The sequence below is a fragment of the Chiloscyllium plagiosum genome, unplaced genomic scaffold (assembly GCF_037043375.1).
Source record: "Chiloscyllium plagiosum isolate Xiang-an unplaced genomic scaffold, Cpla_swu_hap1 HiC_scaffold_25, whole genome shotgun sequence".
In the NCBI taxonomy this organism is placed as follows: Eukaryota; Metazoa; Chordata; class Chondrichthyes; order Orectolobiformes; family Hemiscylliidae; genus Chiloscyllium; species Chiloscyllium plagiosum.
In genome coordinates this window covers 6905764-6927286 of record NW_028270163.1, presented here as the reverse complement: position 1 = coordinate 6927286, position 21523 = coordinate 6905764, and the positions used below count along the sequence as shown (strand labels likewise).

Here is a 21523-nt window from a genome sequence, read left to right as displayed (position 1 = left end):
GCAGAATGCTCCTCTAGAGCCAATGTTAAGAGAGGGCAAAATGTTTCTCATTCCCTCCCCATCTACCGCTATATCTCTTTCCTTCCTCTCCCTACACTGAGCCCACGTCTCTAATTATGCTCCCCCCCCCCCACCCCTCATCCTGTCATTGTTTACCACTTCCCCTCCCAATAATAACTGGAAATGAACAGACTTGTCCTCCAATTTGAGGTTTATGAGATGAATCATAGAATCAGAGAAGTCAGGCAACACCAGGTTATTGTCCAACAGGTTTATCACAAGCTTTCAGAGTGTGGCCTCTCTGTCAAGGCTTCACCAGATGAAGGAGCAGTGCTTCAAAAGCTTGTGATTTCAGCTAAACCTGTTGGGCTATAACCTGGTGTCGTCTGACTCCTGACCTCGTCCACCCCAGTCCAACACTGGCACTTCTGCATCATAGAACCCCAACTTTGCAGATCGAGGCCATTTGGCCCATCAGGTCTGCACCAACCTCAAAAGAGCATCCCTCCCTATCCCCGCCTTTCCCATGGTGAACGCACCTAGCCTACGTAACCCTGGACACTATGGGCAATTTAGCACGGTCAACCCACCTAACCTGCACATCTTAGGACTGTGAGAGGAAACCAGAGCACCCGTAGGAAACCCATACAGACACGGGGAGAACGTGCAAACTCCACACAGACATTTGCCTGAGGCTGGAATCGAACCTGGGTCCCTGGTGCTAACCACTGATCCACAATGCCACCCACAAAAATGTTGAATCCTTCCCGGCAGGAACCCAGCACCAGGGACCCAGTCTCCTGTATGACAGATGGGGATACTGCTGAGGACCTACGTCGATGAGTATCTATCATTTGCAAGTTTAACTGTTTGTTATCTTCTGGACTGATGGCTCATTTACAGCACTAGAATGGTGACATGGTGGCTCAGTGGTTAGCACTGCTGCCTCACAGCGCCAGGGAACCAGGTTCGATTCCAGCCTCGGGTGACTGTCTGTGTGGAGTTTGCACATTCTCCCCATGTCTGAGTGGGTTTCCTCCCACAGTCCAAAGATGTGCAGGTTAGGTGAATTGGCCATGCTAATTGTCCATAGTGTTTGTCAGGGGTAAATATAGGGTAGGGGAATGGGTCTGGGTGGGTTACTTTTCGGAGGGTCAGTGTGGACTTGTTGGGCCAAAGAGCCTGTTTCCAAACTGTATGGAATCTAATCTAATCTCTACTGCATCATTCCCACACATCCACCTCCTCAATGCATCCTAACCCATCTGCTGCCAAATGATCATAATTTCTGCACTGACTGCATTCACTTACCTAAGGGTTCCCGTGAGTGTCATGGTGACTTGATCTGCCATCTTGCTTTGCTGACCACAGAGCTCACATTCTCAGTGGGGGTGATGTTTACATCACAGGGTCTGCCTCACTATTGCACTGTAGGGGTCCCAAGATCTTACAGAACACAATATAATCCCCAAAAGTAACTCTTCGAATAGTTTTCCTAACCACCTTTCCAACATTGTTATCCCTCATCCATTTACCCGTTGACCTCACCTTGAAGTGGTCGAGGTGCTACGTAAATGCAAATTGTTACTTGTGTGGCCTCTCTCTGTTGATCTCACAGGGTGGAAGACACAATCGATAGCGATGCACAAAGCTGCAGCAGCCCCAAGCGTGCAAATGTGGAAGAACATCAGGAAACCAGGAACAAGACTGAGAAAAAGACCATTGGGAATGGGACTGATCCCAACTCCGGTGTGGAGCTGCGCATTCTCCGACGCAGATCCAGGGCACATTGTTCAGACACATCTTCCAAAGAGGTTAAAGGCGCTGAGTGTCATCTGTAATCTCCGAGAGATGCTTCGTGCCACTTCCATTTGGGCTTTTACTCAGTGGAGCATCTGTCCATTCTGCTACCCATATGCAGGAGGGACAATGGGACCTATCATTCATAAACGACAGATGGCAGAGATATCACTTTGCTCAGGCAGATGATGTTTTGGTGAGCAGTTGATAGTGAGGGTTTTCCAATGTTTGTGCAGTGGTGCTGAACTTCACAATATTTAATAAGTATCCTCCCCCTTCTCTGATATCTGGGGAATCTTCCTATTGATTGAGAGATTCAAATGCTTTATAATAGACACCTTAGAAGTAAGTTATAGGTTGGGTTCTAATGGAGGATTATCCATGAGCTGGAATCTAATCTTGGCTTTCAGGTGGTTTATGGACAGGAAAATGTATATCTGCGAATGATTGAGAATTGTTCACTGTATGGAGGGTATACAGATTTCATCAGAACAGTGATATTACCAACTATGTTGGTGTAAAAGATATTCATTTGGTTAGCGCCAAGATTGAAACTTTGATTGCTGATGTGACATTTAAATATATATATTTATGTAAATCCAATAAATCTCTACTCTAATCTGTGTCATTGTTTTTGATGGCTTCCTGCTATCCCAAATGAAGACCATTCACCACCCACGGTCATTATAGCCCTCTAAAGCTCACACCTTCGAAGGACGGGTACATTGTAAATCTAACCTGTTTTAGTTTAACTAGAGGGTAGTAAGGAGCCACACATTCAAAAGGTGTTCAAAACCATGAGGGGTCTGGAGAGAGTGGCCAAGGAGAAGGTTTCCCCATTGGTGGATGGATCAGGAATCAGAGGACACAGGTTTAATGTTGCAAAAAACACAACAGTGACATGAGGAGAAACATTTTCACACGCTGAGCGGTTACAATCTGGAATGTGCTGGCAGAGAGGGTGCTGAAGGCAATTGAAACTTTCGAAAGGGACTGAGATCTGAAAGGGAAAGATTCACAGGCCAACAGGTCGTTCTGCTGTAATGCACGCTTTGTTAATGTGAATTTGCTGCACAGGAAGTCGCTGGGTTACTAAAGAGTTCCCTTTTTAAGTCTGCTCGTAGGTTGAGTGTGTATGTAAGTCGGAACAGTTACGTAAGGTTCACGAATAATTTAAGTCAAAACACAATGCACCCAAGTTAATGCGATCCGACTTAAAATGGCGACGACAGCATGGCGTGGTTCTCCCTCGGGCTGAGGAACCGCTGAAAATGTGCAATGTTTTGAGCACCGTGCCCACCCGTTCGTTAGTATGAACCATTGTATGTAACTCAATTTTTAAAATAATAGGCTTTACAGAGGTCAGTTTGTAAATACGGGCTTCCATAACCCGGGCTAAACCTGTAATGCGATTGACAAATTGGGGACGCTAATTCCAAAGCGTGAACTTTTGAAACGTGTGTTGGCTGTAACGTGGTAACATTGCAAACACTTTAAGCGCTGTTTCTAAAGCGGGATTTCTCTATAATATGGGGTCGCTCAAGAACACAACCATTGTGTCATAGAAGGACTGACTGTACAGGGAGAAGGTAGGGGAGTGATACAAGGTGAGCTCAAATCACAGAGAATCAGCCCAGACACAAGATGCTGAATGGCCTTCTTTTGTGATGTAATCATCCCATGGTTGGCTGTGAAGACTGATAGGCAAAGGTGAGGACTGCAGATTCTGAAGATCAGAGTCAAGAGTGCGGTGCTGGAAAAGCACAGCAGGTCAGGCAGCATCTGAGGAGCAGGAGAATCGACGTTTCGGGCATAAGCCCTTCATCAGGACTGATAGACTGGGAATGTTTGAGGGAGAAATTGGGTTGAGTGTATAGTTCAGAGGTAATTCCGTGGACTTTTTCCTGCTCCTCCGATGCTGCCTGACCTGCTGTGCTTTTCCAGCACCACACTAACCTTGACCCCACCTGGAGTACATTGGTCTGCTTTTTGTGGTTCTGCCTGCTTTTCTGCATGCCTCGCTATCCTTCCTGGTCAAAGACTGTTCTGAAATGATCTTCCAGGCCACCTCAGTCAGCAAGTCTGCAGGGATTGTAGAGGTTATTTTCTAAACGATGAAATCTTAACTCCTTCCAGAAACATCTCTCTGATCCTTTTGTCTCTGCCTCTTTGCATTTTTCTCACTGTGATTCTCCAGCCCCTACAACACAAGTTATGCCCTTATTCTGAGATACAGCCCAAGGCCAGATGCCAGCTGTCACTCCTGTCTATCCAGTCCACACAGCCTGGGTTCAAAATGCTAGGGAAGTGCAATGAAAGATTCCACAAGGAGCCATTCCACCATTTGTAGGCTATTTCTGCATACCATCAACCCCACCCCAGGTTTACTGCTGATAGGCTAACCATGCTCATTAGTGAGCCTATCAGCAGCAAATGCTGGAGAGAAGTCGTTTGTGATTGGAAGAGGAACACATCATATCAAGAGAAGTGACGTCAGTTTGGATTTTGTAGCCAGGCTGCATTCAGGGGGATCTGCTCCGTGTTGACCCTTAGCCACCCCTCCTCCCCACTAACTCTGACCATGCCATCTCTCTGCTCAGCCCCCTATCCCTAGAATTAGTGCCCTTGGTCGTATTTTCTGCCAACCCCCTCGGCAACCTTTGCTCCCTAACCCCACAGTCTGCATTTTCCCTCCACCTCCCCCAAAACGCTGTCCTTGATCATGCTCTCTCTTGGCTGCAAGTTGCTGTCATTGGACACACCACATAAACACAATGGCGAGAAGAGCACATTCGAGGCTAGAAATACTGTGGTGAATAGCTCACCTTCTGACTTCCCAAATGCTGTCCATCAGCTACAAGGCCCATGACAGGAGTGTGATGAAATACACCCCCCTTGCCTGGATGAGTGTGGCTCCAACAAATCACAAGAAGCTTGAAGCCAAAGTAACCCAGTTCACTTCCATTTCCTACAGCAATTTCAACATCCACTCCTTCCACCACCAATGCTCAGCAGCAGCAGTGTGAACTATCTAACTACAGATGCACTTCTGCAGTTCGCCAACACTCCTCAGACAGCACCTTCCAAACCCACAACTAATTCCATGTACAAGGACATGGGCAGCAGATACATGGGAACACCACCCACTGCAAGTTCCCCTCATAGCTGCTCACCAACCTGACTTAGAAATATACCGCTGTTCCTTCCCTGTCGCTGGGTCAAACGCCTGGAGTTCCCTCTCTAAGGGGTTTGTGGGTCTACCTAGAGCACATGAACTGCTGTGGTTCAAGAAGGCAGCTCACCACCACCTTCTCAAGGGCACTCAGGGATGGTCAAAAATACGGGCCCAACCAGTGACACCTATCCCCCATGAGAGAAACGTTCTCCCAGCTAACCTGTCTCTCCACTGCCCTTGACTGCACTCTCACTCCCCAGTTACTCACCATTCGAGTTCCTTGCTGTGCTTTCTTATGTGAGTATGAGTGAGTTCCACCCCCCAATCTCAGCATTCTCCCTCACCCAACTTTATGTGCACAAATCCATTCACATTGAGTCTGGCTGGGTGAGGCGGAGTGAGTGAAATCCTGCCTAAAGGACTGAGACAGACATACACACACATACTAAAACAGAGGTTGCTTGGTTTTGGGGGCACATACGCTCCATCCCCTGCTTCCACCCTGACCGTCCTGGGCTTAGGAGAGGAGGATAACCCAGGTGGAAAGGTATACCCACACCTGAACCCCACCAAATTTTGAATAAAATCCACTGAGACTAGTTTGCTGTGTGCGCTGTCAGAGGTCAATAGAAGATCAGTGTTATTTAAACTCAGTGCCTTGATTCTGCCCTGGTGCCCCAGCTCTGCTTTAAATGAACAAGTGAAAATGGTTTTATTAATTTCCTCTGTTGCTTGGCCCTTTTTAATGGTCATTTTTATTTATTACTAATTTTTTCCATTATCAGTGGATAGCTCTGACTTTGTTTCCTCTTGCTGAGCACCCTGTTTGGTTTCTCCTCTCCACTTTGTTTTTGGAGACCTGTGTCTGACGCTGTATCTTGCTGAAATTTGCTCTGAACCCCTGGAGTAAGAAACAAAACTGGAAAGCAGCTCATCTGCAGGCCTCACTTTCTCCTATTCAGGTGAAAATCTTGGCGAAACCATGCTTTAACTGAAAGTGTTCTGGGAGAAGGTGAGGACTGCAGATGCTGGAGATCAGAGTCGAGGGTGTGGTGCTGGAAAAGCACAGCCGGTCAGGCAGCATCCGAGGAGCAGGAAAGTCGACGTTTCGGGCCAGAGCCCTTTATCAGGAATGAAAGGGTTTTGGCCTGCCTTTCCTACACATGCTCACTTGGTCGTGGTCCCTGGTTTGGATGTGTCCCTTCAGAATTTAACACATTTCCCATTGGGTTTGTGTAGTTTGCTGTCATTGGAATTTGAGAATGAAATGCGTAGTGATCGATCATGTTCAAAGCAGCAGGTTTGTTACATACCCTGCTTGGTGTAAGAAAATTCTGATATTGGAATCTAAAGGCACTTGGAATCTCTGCTTTCCCCACCTCCCTCTGATGCTGGTCGAGAGATTCCCACTGCTTGAGATTGGACTTAAATCTTACTTGAACCGTGGATAATGTCAAACTCATTCTTAACAGACTGACCAAAACATCACTTTCCCAAGGCCAGCCAAGAAGTTGCTCTATTTCTTGCAGAGGCCTCTCAGCGTTCACACTTGCCATTCATAGAGTCTATATAACAACAAGGAAAGACATTCACACTATGATGTGTCGTCACTGTTGTACAGCAAGGAACAGAGCTGGAAATGTGTTGCTGGAAAGGCGCAACAGGTCAGGCAGCATCCAGGGAACAGGAGAATCTTCAGGAAGAAGGGTTTATGCCCGAAACGTCGATTCTCCTGTTCCCTGGATGCTGCCTGACCTGCTGCGCCTTTCCAGCAACACATTTCCAGCTCTGATCTCCAGCATCTGCAGACCTCACTTTCTCCTACAGCAAGGAACAGGACAAACAATATGCATATGATATAGAGGTGCCGGTGTTGGATTGGTGTGGACAAAGTTAAAAATCACACAACCCCAAGGTATAGTCCAACAAGTTTATTTGGAAGCACTAGCTTTCGGAGTGCTGCTCCTTCATCAGGTAACCCCACTAGCTACCTGATGAAGGAGCAGTGCTCCGAAAGCTAGTGCTTCCAAATAAACCTGTTGGACTGTAACCTGGTGTTGTGTGAGTTTTGAATATGTATGTGCACAATCTAGCTCCACAAGTTGCATTGCTCATTGACATTCCTGATGTCGACCTTATGCTCAAGACCTTGACTCTCCTGCTCCTCAGATGCTGCCTCACCTGCTGTGCTTTTCCAGGACCACACTTTTTGACTCCAATTTCCAGCATCACTTTCCCATAATTGATCTGTTTTACCTGTTTTACCCCAGACACTGCTGCCTCACAGCGCCAGGGACCTGGGTTCAATTCCACCCATGGGGCAATTGTCTGTATAGAGTTTGCACATGCTCCCTGTGTCTACGTGGATTTCCCACAATCCAAAGCTCTGCAGGTTAGGGTGGATTGGCTATGCTAAATTGCCCATAGTGTCCAGGGATGTGCAGGCTAGGTGGGTTAGCCATGGGAAATACAGGATTACAGGGATGAGGTAGGGGGTTCTGGGTGAGATGCTCTTCAGAGTGTCAGTATGGTCTTGATGGGCCGAATGACCTGCTTCCACACTTCCATTCTATGATGCTATGAAATTTATCCTTCCCCAGCCGAAATTTGCCACCAACACCCACATTTCACCAATGGACCCATCACCGTCCTCCCACCTCACACACAGCTACTTCATCCTCTTCCCAAATTTACCACCAACACCCCACCCACCTCACAGCCTTATGCTTAGCTCTCCTCCAACCATCCTCCACCCTTCACCATCATCTCACCTCCCCCACCCACTGCCCACACCATGTCACACCTTGACTTCCCATATTCACCACACCTGGCGTTGGGGCATCAGCATAGCCTCGCCACCCTGAGTGATTCTGGATTTCTGAGTGAGCCTTTGCTTGACTGGTTTTGAGCCTGGTGGACAGGTCCCAGTTGCTGTTGAGATGGTGGGGGTGACGGCTGTGGTGTTAAGCTGCCTTTCTCTGTATGCTCACCACGTTGTTATTGGCCTGTAGGTCAGACACAGAGCAAAGACTGGAGAATTCTTTCTCAAAAGACACTGGTAAACCAGACAGACTTTTACAATAGAGTCAAGAGTGTGGTGCTGGAAAAGCACAGCAGGCCAAGCGGTATCTGAGGAGCAGGAGAATCCAAGGATAATGCCTGACCTGCTGTGCTTTCCCAGCACCACACTCTCGACTCTAATCTCCAACATCTGCAGTCCTCACTGTCGCCAGTTCTGATCGCCCTATTATAGGAAAGATGTGGATGCTTTGGAGAGGGTTCAGAGGAGGTTTACCAGGATGCTGCCTGGACTGGAGGGCTTATCTTATGAAGAGAGGTTGACTGAGCTCGGACTTTTTTCATTGGAGAAAAGGAGGAGGAGAGGGGACCTAATTGAGGTATACAAGATAATGAGAGGCATAGATAGAGTTGATAGCCAGAGACTATTTCCCAGGGCAGAAATGGCTAACACGAGGGGTCATAGTTTTAAGCTGGTTGGAGGAAAGTATAGAGGGGATATCAGAGGCGGGTTCTTTACACAGAGAGTTGTGAGAGCATGGAATGAGTTGCCAGCAGCAGTTGTGGAAGCAAGGTCATTGGGGACATTTAAGAGACTCCTGGACATGCATATGGTCACAGAAATTTGAGGGTGCATACATGAGGATCAGTGGTCGGCACAACATCGTGGACTGAAGGGCCTGTTCTGTGCTGTACTGTTCTATGTTCTATGTTTTAACATACAAACTCCACACAGACAGTTGTCCGAGGCTGGAATTGAACCCAGTCCCTTGGCACTGTGAGGCAGCAGTGCTAACCACTGAGCCACCGTGCCACCCCAAGTCCTTCTAAAGAAAATCTTCAATTGATGGTGAAATCTGCCAGAGCATGCATATGGATAAAGGTGGAGCAGTATAAAATGTCCTTTGTCACCCTTCCCAAAGTTACCATTACATCAAAACCACAGATAATTCACACAGGATAAGCCAATACTTTTGAATTGTAAGACAAGTGACAAATATTTTGTGCACAGCAAGCTCCCACAAATGACAATGAGACAATGACCTTAATTTGTTTTCATGTTGCCACACATTTAAGACTGAGAACAGGAGGAAACTGTGGAATTCTTTTAGTACAGAGGACTGTTGAGACTCAGTCATTCAGTATATTCGAGGCTGAGATACACAGATATTTAATCAGTAAGGGAATCATGGGTCATAGGGAAAAGGCTGGAAAGTGGAGTTGAAGATTTTCAAATCAGCCATTGGATGGTAGAGCAGACTCAATGGGCTGAAAGGCCTACTTTTGCTCCTAGTCTTATGATCTAACTCTTTCACTGACAGTGAAGCCCTCTCTCAGTACTTGCCTTCATTTCTCTGCCTTTTGATTACAGGAATTGGGATGTCATGTTGAGATTGTACAGGATGTTGGTGAGGCCTCTTCTGCAGTACTGTGTGCAGTCCTGGTCACCCTGCTATAGCCAGGATATTGTTAGGCTGGAGAGGGTTCAGAAAAGATTTACCGGGATGTTACCAGGCATGGAGGGTTTGAGTTATAAGGAGAAGCTGGATAGGCTGGGATTGTTTACACTGGAGCCTGGGAGGTTGAGGGGTGACTTTATAGAGATTTATAAAATCATGAGCAGTATAGATAAGGTTAATGGCAGGTGTCTTTTCCCTAGGTTGGGTGATTTTAAGACCAGGGGCATATTTTTAAGGTGAGAGGAGGAAGATTGAAAAAGGACATGAGAGCTTTTACACAGAGAGTGTATCGTGTGTGGAATGAACTTCGAGAGCAAGTGATGGCTGTGGGTACAGTTGCAACGTTTAAAAGACATTTGGATAAGTACATGAATAGGGAAGCTTTGGAGGGATATGGGCCAGGAGCAGGTAGTTGGGACTAGTTTAGTTTGGGATTATGGTCGACACTAGGGTCTGAATGGTCTGTTCCAGTGCTGCATGACTCTATGCCTCTACTGCACTGACGTGTCAGCCTCCACATAGGGACTTACCTTCACGGCAAAATTGCAGCAGGACCTTGCTCAGCTGGGAAAGTGGGTCGAGAAATGGCAAATGGAGTTTAAATAGATAAGTCTGAGGTCTTGCATTTTGGAAAGTCAAATCAAGATAGGAGTTTCATGGTAGGGCCTTAAGGAGTGTAGTGGAACAGAGGGACCTTGGAGTTCAGGTGCATGGTTCTCTGAGAGTGGAGTCACAGGTAGACAGGGCAGTGATGAAGGCTTTTGGCATACTGACCTTCATTAGTCAGGGCATTGAATATGGAAGTTGGGAAGTTATGTACAGGACATTGGTGAGGCTGCACCTGGAGTATTGTGTTCAATTTTGGTCACCTTGCTATAGGAAGGATGTTATTAAACTGGAAAGAGTGCAGAAGAAATTTACAGGGATGTTGCCAGTACTCAACAGTCTGAGTTATAGGGAGAGGTTGGACAAGCTAGGAATTTTTTCTTACGAATGTAGGAGACTGAAAGGGGAGTCTTATAGAAGTGTATAAGATCCTCAGTCCAACACCAGCACCTTTCCATCCAGATCATGACAGGCAAGGATAAGGTGAATGCACCCAGTCTTTTTCCAAGGGTTGGGGAATCGAGGATGAGAGGGCATCAGTTTAAGGTTAGAGAGGAAGAAATGAAAGGGAACCTGAGGGGCAACTTGTATACACAGAGGGTGGTACGCACATGGAATGAGCTGCCAGCAGAAGAGGTTGAGGCGGGTACATTAACAATATTTAAAAAGCTTTTGGACAAATACATGGACAGAAAAGGATGAGAAGGATATGGCAGAAGTGGGTACTGCAGATGCTGGAGATTAGAGTCAAGATTAGAGTGGTGCTGGAAAAGCACAACAGGTCAGGCAGCTTCCAAGGAGCAGGAAAATCGATGTTTCGGGCAAAAGCCCTTCATTAGGAATGAGGCTGGGAGTTTCGGGGGTAGAGAAATCATTGGAAAGGGGGTGGGGCTGGAGAGAAGGTAGCCAAGAGTACAATAGGTGGATGGAGGTGGGAGTAAAGGTGATAGGTCAGAGAGGAGGGTGGAGTGGATAGGTGGGAAGGGAGATTGACAGGTGGGACAGGTCATGAGGACAGTGCTGAGCTGGAAGGCTGGAGCTGGGATAAGGTGGGGAGAGGGAAATAAGGAACCTGGTGAAGTCCACATTGATGCCCTTGCGTTGAAGTGTTCCGAGGCGGAAGATGAGGCGTTCTTCCTCCAGGCGTCGGTTGGTGAGGGAGCGGTGGTGAAGGAGGCCCAGGACCTGTATGTCCTCGGCAGAGTGGGAGGGGGAGTTGAAATGTTGGGCCACGGGGCGGTTTGGTTGATTGGTGCGGGTGTCCCGGAGATGTTCCCTAAAGCGCTCTGCTAGGAGGCGCCCAGACTCCCCAATGTAGAGGAGACCACATCAGGAGCAACGGATACAATAAATGATATTGGTGGATGTGCAGGTAAAACTTTGATGGATGTGGAAGGCTCCTTTAGGGCCTTGGACAGAGGTGTGGGAGGAGGTCTGGGCGCAGGTTTTACAGTTCCTGCGGTGGCAGGGGAAGGTGCCACGAGGGGAGGGTGGGTTGTTGGGGGTCGTGGATTTGACCAGGTAATCACAGAGGGAACGGTCTTTGCGGAAAGTGGATCCTCCCACTTCCTCCAGACGAAAGAGGTAGCTATGGGCATCCGCATGGGCCCCAGCTATGTCTGTCTCTTTGTCAGCTACGTAGAATGGTCCATCTTCCGTAGTTATACCAGCACCAACCCCCACCTTTTCCTCCTCTACATTGTTGACTGTATCGGCACCAGCTCGTGCTCCCACATTCCTCCTCAACCTTAAATTCACCTGGACCCTCTCTGACAGCTTCCTCCCCTTCCTGGACCTCTCCATCTCCATCAACGATGACCGATTCAACACTGTCACTTTTTACAAACCCACCTCCTCCCACCCTACCTCCTGCAAAAATGCCATCCCGTATTCCCAATTCCTCTGCCTCTGCCGTATCTGCTCCCAGGAGGACCAGTTCCACCACAGAACACACCAGATGACCTCCTTCTTTAGAGACCGCAATTTCCCTTCCCACGTGTTAAAAATGCCCTCCAATGCATCTCGTCCACATCCTGCACCTCCACCCTCAAAACCCACCTCTCCAACCGCAACAAGGATAGAATCTCCCTGGTCCTCACCTTCCCCCCCCCACTAACTTTCGTATAAACCACATTATTCGCCGACATTTCCGCCACCTCCAAACGGACCCCACCACCAGGGATATATTTCCCTCCCCACCCATTTCGGCCTTCCGCAAAGACTGTTCCCTCCATGACTACCTGGTCAGGTCCACGACACCCAACAACCCACCCTCCCCACCTGGCACCTTCCCTGCCACCGCAGGAATTGCAAACCCTGCGCCCACACCTCCCCCTTCACCTCCATCCAAGGCCCTAAAGGAGCCTTCCACATCCATCAAAGTTTCACCTGCACATCCACCAATATCATTTATTGTATCCGTTGCTCCCGATGCGGTCTCCTCTACATTGGGGAGACTGGACGCCTCCTCACAGAGCGCTTTAGGGAACATCTCTGGGACACCCGCACCAATCAACCCCACCGCCCTGTGGCTGAACATTTCAACTCCCCCTCCCACTCTGCCGAGATCATGCAGGTCTTGGGCCTCCTCAACCGCCGCTCCCTCACCACCCGATGCCTGGAGGAAGAACGCCTCATCTTCCGCCTCGGGACCTCTCAACCCCAGGGCATCAATGTGGACTTCACCAGTTTCCTCATTTCCCCTCCCCACCACCTTACCCAGTTCCAACCTTCCAACTTAGCACCATCCTCATGACCTGTCCCACCTGTCAATCCTCCTTCCCACCAATTTGCACCACCCTCCTCTCTGACCTATCACCTTTACCCCCACCTCCATCCACCTATTGCACTCTCAGCTACCTTCCTTCCAGTCCCATCCCCCCCCTCCCATTTATCTCTCCATCTCCGAGGCTCCTAGCCTCATTCCTGATGAAGGGCTTTTGTCTGAAACATCGATTTTCCTGCTCCTCAGATGCTGCCTGACCTGCTGTGCTTTTCCAGCACCACTTTAATCTTAGAAGGATATGGGCCAAGTGCAGGGAAATGGGGTTAGCGAGAATGGACAATATGGTCGGCATGGTCCAGGTGGGCCAAATGGCCTGTCTCATTGCATTAGGGCTCTAGGACTCTGCGTCCTTGTGATTCAGAGGTGAGAGTATTTGTTACTGTGCTACTTGGAGCGTCCTCCCTGGGAAGGTCTTGTGACTCAGATGATGGATAGTAAGGTTGCCTATCGATTAAGTGGGAATTGTACCATCACATGTTATGCAGGCTGTCAGGAGAGAAAAACGGGTTATTGTGTCAGACATCAGGTCATCAGCTTCCCACAGTCCCACATGCTGGCCTAGGGTGTGAAACGTTCAAGGATGGCCTGGCACATTGTTTTTGTACAACATTTCAACAGGTTTGTAAAGAAAGGTTAAAAAAGGTTATCAAGTCCACTCCAAATCCCATATCAATCAGGTGCTGTGATGTCATCCCACTGCCACATTCAGAGCACCTTACAGTATTTGTCCATATGTAACAGAATGTTAGCCCTGTAGCACACATGTCGCTCACTCAAAGGGTAGTGAATTCAACCTCTGACCCACTTAACAATGCACTTCAGTGCAGCTCTGAGGCTGCACTGCACTGTCAAGAGCTGTCATCATTCAGACGAAATGTGGATCAGTGTGTCAGTCCCACATTAAATCGCACGGCACCACTTTGAAAAGGCGCAGGTATGTTTGAGTGGCCTGGTCAATAGTTATCTCTTCGTCATCATCATGAAATTAACAGCTCATTATCTCATTGTTATTTGTGGGAGCTTGCTGTGTACAAACCAGCTGCCACTTCTCTTACATTATAACAGTGACCAGATTCCGAAGGTGTCTCTTTGGGATGCCCTGCAGTCATGAACATTTTTTCTTTTATGAAAGTTCTTTATCTGTATTTGTTAACTAAATGCTCTCGGGGCCATTCGTTCTGAATAATACATGGTCTGATCTGGGAGCATGTGCACAAAGGATGTTCCTGGACCTTGGATTTGTTCATCTGAATGTTGAATAAATCGGATTAGACCATGGACAAATGGAAATAATGGATTGAAAGCCATTATCCTGTGATGGGACATTGACTGAGACTAAAGTTTAGTGTTACTCCAAACACATTCCACCACAAGGGATAAATATGTCAGACATTTCCAAAAGGCCCCTGTTTATCAGGGATTGATTAGATCCTGAACAGGGAAGCTAGTTAGGTTGTGCACTGTTGTCTGGGAATCTTAGGCTGATAGACTGGGGATAGCTGTAAACCTGTACCGATCCAAATTGCCGAGGGGGGGGTGGGATTGTGGCAGAGTTTCAATCTTGATTAGTTTCTAGTGCAGATGGTTGAAATTCTTACAGAGCAGCAAGTGATAATAGCTCTGAGCTGATAAGATCGGGCTCTGGATAAGGTTTGTTCTCATTCACTCATGCCTAACATTGTGTAAGATCTGTGCTGAATTTAACCCTTCCACTGGCTGTGCTGTGATTGCTTTTTCTCTTCAGTCGTCTGCCCAAAGGCAGGTTCTTGGTGATTATTCACTGACCCACAGCACAGCACTGAGATTTTTAAACTACAGGCAGAATTGTTTCCCTGTTACCCACAGCCAAGGTGGAGATCAAACGTTGGCATTTATCTCACCCACGCTGTAGCCATCTTGAACTGTCATCCTCTGGTGGGATTTAGGCCAGGAATAATGAGAAAAACAGAATGGCGAAGAACATCTGTGAAGGATGACCTGAAGTGGAGCTTAGTTTAGATTGGGCTAATGTGTGTAACTAGCTGTGGTGTTGGTTAATCGTGGAAAATTAAAAGTTAAATAAATGCGAGGTGCTGCATTTTGGGAAAGCAAATCTTAGCAGGACTTATACAGCTAATGGAAAGGTCCGAGGGAGTGTTGCTGAACTAAGAGACCTTGGAGTGCAGGTTCATAGCTCCTTGAAAGTGGAGTCGCAGGTAGATAGTGAAGAAGGCGTTGGTATGCTTTCCGTTATTGGTCAGAGTATTGAGTACAGGAGTTGGGAAGTCATGTTGCGGCTGTACAGGACATTGGTTGGCCACAGTTGGAATATTGCGTGCAATTCTGGTCTCCTTCCTATCGGAAAGATGTGAAACTTGAAAGGGTTCAGAAAAGATTTACAAGGATGTTGCCAGGATTGAAGGATCTGAGCTACAGAGAGAGGCTGAACAAGCTGGGGCTGTTTTCCCGGAGCGTCGGAGGCTGAGGGGTAACCTTATAGAGGTTTACAAAATTGTGAGGGGCATGGATAGGGTAAATAGACAAAGTCTTTTCCCTGGGGTCGGGGAGTCCAGAACTAGTGGGCATAGGTTTAGGGTGAGAGGGGAAAGATATAAAAGAGACCTAAGGGGCAACTTTTTCACACAGAAGGTGGTACATGTATGGAATGAGCAGACAGAGGAAGTGGTGGAGGCTGGTACAATTGCAACATTTAAGAGGTATTTGGATGGGTATATGAATAGGAAGGGTTTGGAGGGATATGGGCCGGGTGCTGGCAGGTGGGACTAGATTGGGTTGGGATATCTGGTCGGCATGGACGGGTTGGACCGAAGGGTCTGTTTCCGTGCTGTACATCTCTATGACTCTATGACTCTAAGTAGCAAATTAATAGTTGTAGGAAACAAAATGCCTTCAGCTGAAGAATGTACAGTCCATGGACCTAGAGCCATAGTCGTAGGATTACACAGCACAGAAACAAACCCTTCAGTACAACTCATCCATGCTGACCAGATTCCTAAATTAATCGAGTTCCATTTGTCAACATTTGGCTCATATCTTTCAAAAGGTTGATAGAATTGTTAGGAAGGCATATGGCGTGTTGGTGTTTATTAGTGAGGGGATTGAGTTTCGGAGCCACAAGGTCATGCTTCAGCTGTACAAGACACTGGTGACATCACACCTGGAGTATTGTGTGCAGTTCTGGTCACTGCATTCTAAGAAGGATGTGGAAGCTTTGGAAAGGGTTCAGAGGAGATTTACGAGGATGTTGCCTAGTATGGAGGGAAGGTTGGCGACTTAATCGAGACGTATAAGATAATCAGAGGGTTAGATAGGGTGGACATTGAGATCCTTTTTCCTCAGATGGTGAAGGCTAACACAAGAGGACATAGCTTTAAATTGAGGGGTGGTAGATGTAGGACAGATGTCAGGAATAGTTTCTTTACTCAGAGAGTAGTAAGGGCATTGAACAGCCTGCCTGCAACAGAAGTAGATTCACCAAAGTTAAGTGCATTTAAATGGGCATTCGACATACATATGGATAATAATGGTACGGCGTAGGTTAGATGGACATCAGATTAATTTCACAGGTTGGCGCAACATCGAGGGCCAAAGGGCCTATACTGTGTTGTAACGTTCTATGTTATATATTCTATAGAAACCCTTCCTATTCATATACCCATTCACAAATCTTTTAAATGTACCCATCTCCACCACTTCCCCTGGCAAGCTCGTTCCATACATGCACCATCATTTGTGTGAAAAAGTTGCCCCTTACATAACCTTTAAATCTTTCCTATCAATCAAAGCACATGCCCTTATTTTTCCCCTACCCTATCCATGCCCCCCATGATTTTATAAGCCTCTATAAGGTCACCCCTCAGCCTCTGATGCTCCAGGGAAAACAGCCCCAGCCTGTTCAGCCTCTCCCCATAGCTCCAACCCTCCTACCCTGGCACCATCCTTGTAAATCTTTTCTGAACCCTTTCAAGTTTCACAACATCTTTCCGATAGCAGGAAGATCAGAACTGAATGTAATATTCCAAAAGTAGCCTAACCAATGTCCTGTACAGCCGGAACATGACCTCCCAACTCCTGTACTCAATGAACTGAACAATAAAGGCAAACTCTGAGGCAAGACTTGCTCTGAAGGCAAATTGACCCCATAGGAGATGTTAGCGGCTGACCTATCCATGGTATATCCTTTTGGGGGCACAGTAATTTTACACTCTTTACTGTGCATCAAAATGTAACACAAGGTTGAAGACTATTCCTCCAAAACAAATAGGTATTATTAAGAATTAGGAGCAGGAGTATGACATTCAGCCACTCCGCCATTCAATAGGATCTTGGCTGATCTGATATAGTCAAAAAGTGTGGTGCTGGAGAAGCACAGGCAGCATCAGAGGAGCAGGAGAATTGATGTTTTGGGCAAAAGCCCTTCATCAGGAATGTGGCCTGCAACGTTGATTTTCCTGCTCCTCAGATGCTGCCTGACTTGCTGTGCTTTTCCAGCACCACTCTAATCTAGACTCTGATCTCCAGCATCTGCAGTCCTCACTTTCTCCTGATCTGATATAGGCCTTAACTCTATTTTCCTGCCTGATCTGATAGCCCTTTAACCCATTATTACTTAAAAATCTGTCTGTCTCCTTCTTAAATTTAATATCCAATTTTTGACAAGTATTCTAAGGATGGAGGTGGTGCTGGAAAAGCTCATCTGGGATATTCCCGGAGGAAGTGCTGGTGAGCCCTCACATCGGACAGTTCTTGAGAAGTTTACCTGAGTCATGGTAGAGCAGGAGATTTCGAAATCTGGAGCATGGCAAGGCTGTTTCGTTCTTACCAGGCTGTGCTCCTGTTCAATCAGAGCACGGTCAATCTCTGCCCTCACATCATTGACTCAGTTTGGTTCTGAAACCTTTACTGTCCTTGAACAATAAAAATCAAGCAATCTCTGGTACTGAATTTTCCAAAACAACTCTAACATCAATAACTCCTTTTTTGGGAAACAATTTCAGATCTCCATGACAACTTTCCATGAGCAATTACTCCCCAGTATCACCCTTGACCAATCTGTCTTTAGTTTTTAAGTTCTGCAGGAAGTCTCCACTGAAATAATTTGTTTTTCTCTGTTTGCTCAATCAAATACATTCATCATCTCATTGCAACTCAATTAAATCGCCCTTAATGTATGATTAGGAGGAGAATTTTTGTCTTTCTGTACAATCTGTCTTTATAATTAAAATCTTTGATTCTCTGCACTATGAATCTACAGTTCACATACAGCACGGTTTTGTTTTTCTCCCAGAGATATGGTGCTCAGAGTTGGACGCAGTCCTCGCAATGAGGTCTAATCAATGCTTTAAACAACAATTCAGCTTCTTAAGGTCTATTACAGCAGCAACCATTCGGATAAATTGAGAATAGTTCATCATATTCCTGACAGTCGGATCTTGATCAGATGGGCGGAGGAGTGGCAGATGGAGTTTAATTTAGATAAATGTGAGGTGCTGCATTTTGGAAAGGCAATTCGAGGCAGAACTTATATGCTTGATGGTGAGGTCCTGGGGAGTGGTGCCGAACAAAGAGACCTTGGGGTGCCGGTTCACATGTTCCTTGAAGGTAAAGTCACAGGTAGTGAAGAAGGCGTTTATTCAGTGTATTGAGTATAAGAGTTGGGAGGTCATGTTGTGGCTGTACAGGACATTGGTTAGGCCACTTTTGGAATACTACATTCAATTCTGGTCTCCTTGCTATAGCAAAGATGTCAAAGAAAGAACTCAGAAAAGATTTACAAGGATGTTACTGGGGTTGGAAGATTTGAGGTATGAGGAGAGGCTGAATAGGCTGGGGCTGTTTTCCCTGGAGTATCAAAGGCTGAGGGATGACCTTATAGAAGTTTATAAAATCATGAGGAGCATAGATAGTGTGAATAGTCAAGGTCATTTTCAGAGAGTAGGGAATTCGAGGGCATAGGTTTAAGGTGAAAGGGGAAAGATTTAAAAGAGACCTAAGGGGCAACTGTTTCACGTAGAGGGTGGTGCGTGTATGGAATGAGCTGCAGTGGAAGTGGTGGAGGCTGGTACAATTACAACACTTAGAAGGTATCTGGATGGGTATATGAATAGGAAGGATTTAGAGGGATGTGAGAAAAAATGCTGGCAAATGGGACTAGATTAATTTAGGATATTTGGTCACCATGGACACGTTGGACCGAAGGACCTGTTTCTGTGCTGTATGATTCTATTTGAGCTTTGTGGGTTGTGCTAAGTCTTTGAGGCATTAGGCAGACCTGTCAGTGTTAGAAATGCTGGTCCCTTTAATGACCGGCCAGAACAGCTGCAAAGTGAATGAGAAAGGGGGATGTTAATTGGACTTTGTATCCCACCTGCTTCAGAAAGGGCTCTTGTGATGTACTGGTAGTGTCCCTACCTCTGAGTCCGGAGGCACGGGTTCAAATCCCACCTGCCCAGCAGTGTGCCATAAAGGGGAGGCAGTGATGTGTTTGGCAATGTTACTGAACTTATAATTGAGTAACTATTGTTCTGAGCACATGGGTTCAAGTCCAACCACAAAGGATAATGATGTATGACTGCAACAAAAATCAGCCTGACTGATGACCATGTAGTCAATGTCAATTCTTGTAAAGCCCAAGCAAACTCAGAGGTATGACAGCATCTGTAGAGAGAATGCAGGGTTAACATTTCAAGTCCAGTTACCCTTCTTCAGAACTGATAGTAACTTGGAAAAGATTGGTGTGGTGGAGATGGAGCCCAGAGAGAGAGAAGAGCAGTCATGCAGTCAAAGGACGGGGTAAAGGTCAGCCTGGGTAATCAAGAGCTGCAAACTGGTTGGCAATGGGTTGGTTGTAGTAGCAACCCATCACCTGGTCTAGGGGGATTCAGGGATGGTGCCCATGCCCTCAAATTATTGAACTCAATATTGTGACCAGAAGGCTGCAGGGTTACCCAATGGAAAATGAGATGCTGTTCTTCCAGTTTGCCCTGTCCTTCAATAGAACACTGCAGCAAGCCTGAGATAGAGGTGTTAGGCAGGGAACACGATGGCATATTGAAGTGGCAGGCAAATGGAAGCTCACTTTTGTGGGCAGAACACTGGTGTTCCGTGAAGTGGTCACCCAGTTCCTGTTTCATGTCGAGGAGACCACGTTGTGAGCAGTTGTTTTATTGTCAAAACCCACCTGGTTCAATAATATCCTTTAGGGAAGGAAATTTGCTGTTTGCTACACCACAATTGACTCCTTAACAATGAGGAATTGGCAGTAACTGTTGACCTAGCCAGTGATGCCTCCATCCCACGAATGTATAAAGAAGGAAAGCTTTTCTGTTGGTTGAATTACTGATCACCCATTTCTGACAGTGCGATACCACATTGGCTGAATGACCAGTAAACTGCATCATAACACGTTTGACCAAGTTGGTTAAACAAGAAAGAACTGGGTTCTTGGCCTGATCCTTGGCCTAGATGAAGTTGGCATTGCCAGGTCCAAACAGTGAGCCGTGGAGGGGGGTCATAGTTCCCATTGTCTGCCCTTGTTCTCCAGCTACGTTCAAAGGTTTCATTAGAGAGGAATCATTGAGTCATAGAGTCATTGACGTGTAGAGCATATAAGCAGACCCTTCAGTCCAAATAATCCATGCTGACCAGATATCCTCAACTAAACTAGTCCCATTCGCCAGCACTTGGCCCACCAGTGTTCTTGAGATATTTAGACAGAGCTGGGACAATTTTTGAGTGAGGTCCTTCCCTCTTTCCCTATCTCCCCCTTTTTGTTATTGCTGCATTGCCCCTTGTCACTTATTTGTTTAAGAAATAAAAGTTGATTTCTTGGGGATCTTATAATGCAGCGGTAGTGTCCCTCTCTCCAGGTCAGCAGGTCCAGTTTCAAATCCTGCTTGTGCCTGATTATAACTCTCTAAAATAACAGAAGTATCACAAGATGCACAGTTTCCAGGAATAAAATGCATATGTACAGAAATTATTCTGTGAGGTAACAAGCTGACAGACTCAAACTGCAGCCATTTGGACTGAGTGAAATAGGCATTAAAACTTAAAAACTCAGACCACAGGAATGCTTTTTATAAAGTTCTTTATTTGAAATATTTCTTACATCCAACAAATTTCATTCAACCAACTATTTAATGACCTACTGTTTCACAATGGTTCCAAAAAACACTTTTTATTCCACAACTATAAAATGCAAATATCCAAATTCAAAACTCAATAGCATTATTTGACCAAAATATTTCTGTTCACAATAAATTTCCTTCCATTTGCTTTGCGTACTCAGCTCTGGTTTAATTAGATTTACATGTTTGACTGTACAATTTCTATTAATCATTGTCTACATTTTTAGTGTCACTGGAAATCCTTGCTCGCAAAATCGACACCTGCACCACTTCCTCAACATTTGTTAATGATCTGAATCTTGCCTTATCAGAGACAGAGGCAGCATCCCATGTATCACTGTCGTCAATGCTTTCTGAAAGGTGACTTATTTTCCACTTTGTTGCTTCATGATAATAACATCCACCTGATCGACTGCCAATATTGTATTTCGGGTCTGACTCACAATTTTAATGGAGAACGGAGCAGCGCAGTGGCACAGTGGTTGTGGGTGGCACGGTGGCTCAGTGGTTAGCACTGCTGCCTCACAGTGCCAGAGACCTGGGTTCAATT

General features: G+C 46.3%; 1 protein-coding gene across 2 annotated transcripts in view; it reads left to right on the top strand.

Annotated features, from left to right (window-relative positions):
• The window catches only part of LOC122562003 (transient receptor potential cation channel subfamily V member 6-like), a 63853-nt gene extending 61436 nt beyond the window's left edge, over positions 1-2417 (top strand). For both annotated transcript variants that reach the window (XM_043714372.2, XM_088000815.1), the window contains exon 15: positions 1619-2417. In XM_043714372.2, the coding sequence (XP_043570307.2) occupies positions 1619-1841 (223 nt within the window). In that variant the 3' untranslated portion in view covers positions 1842-2417. The remainder of the gene's footprint in view (positions 1-1618) is intronic.
• Positions 2418-21523: the final 19106 nt, after the last annotated feature.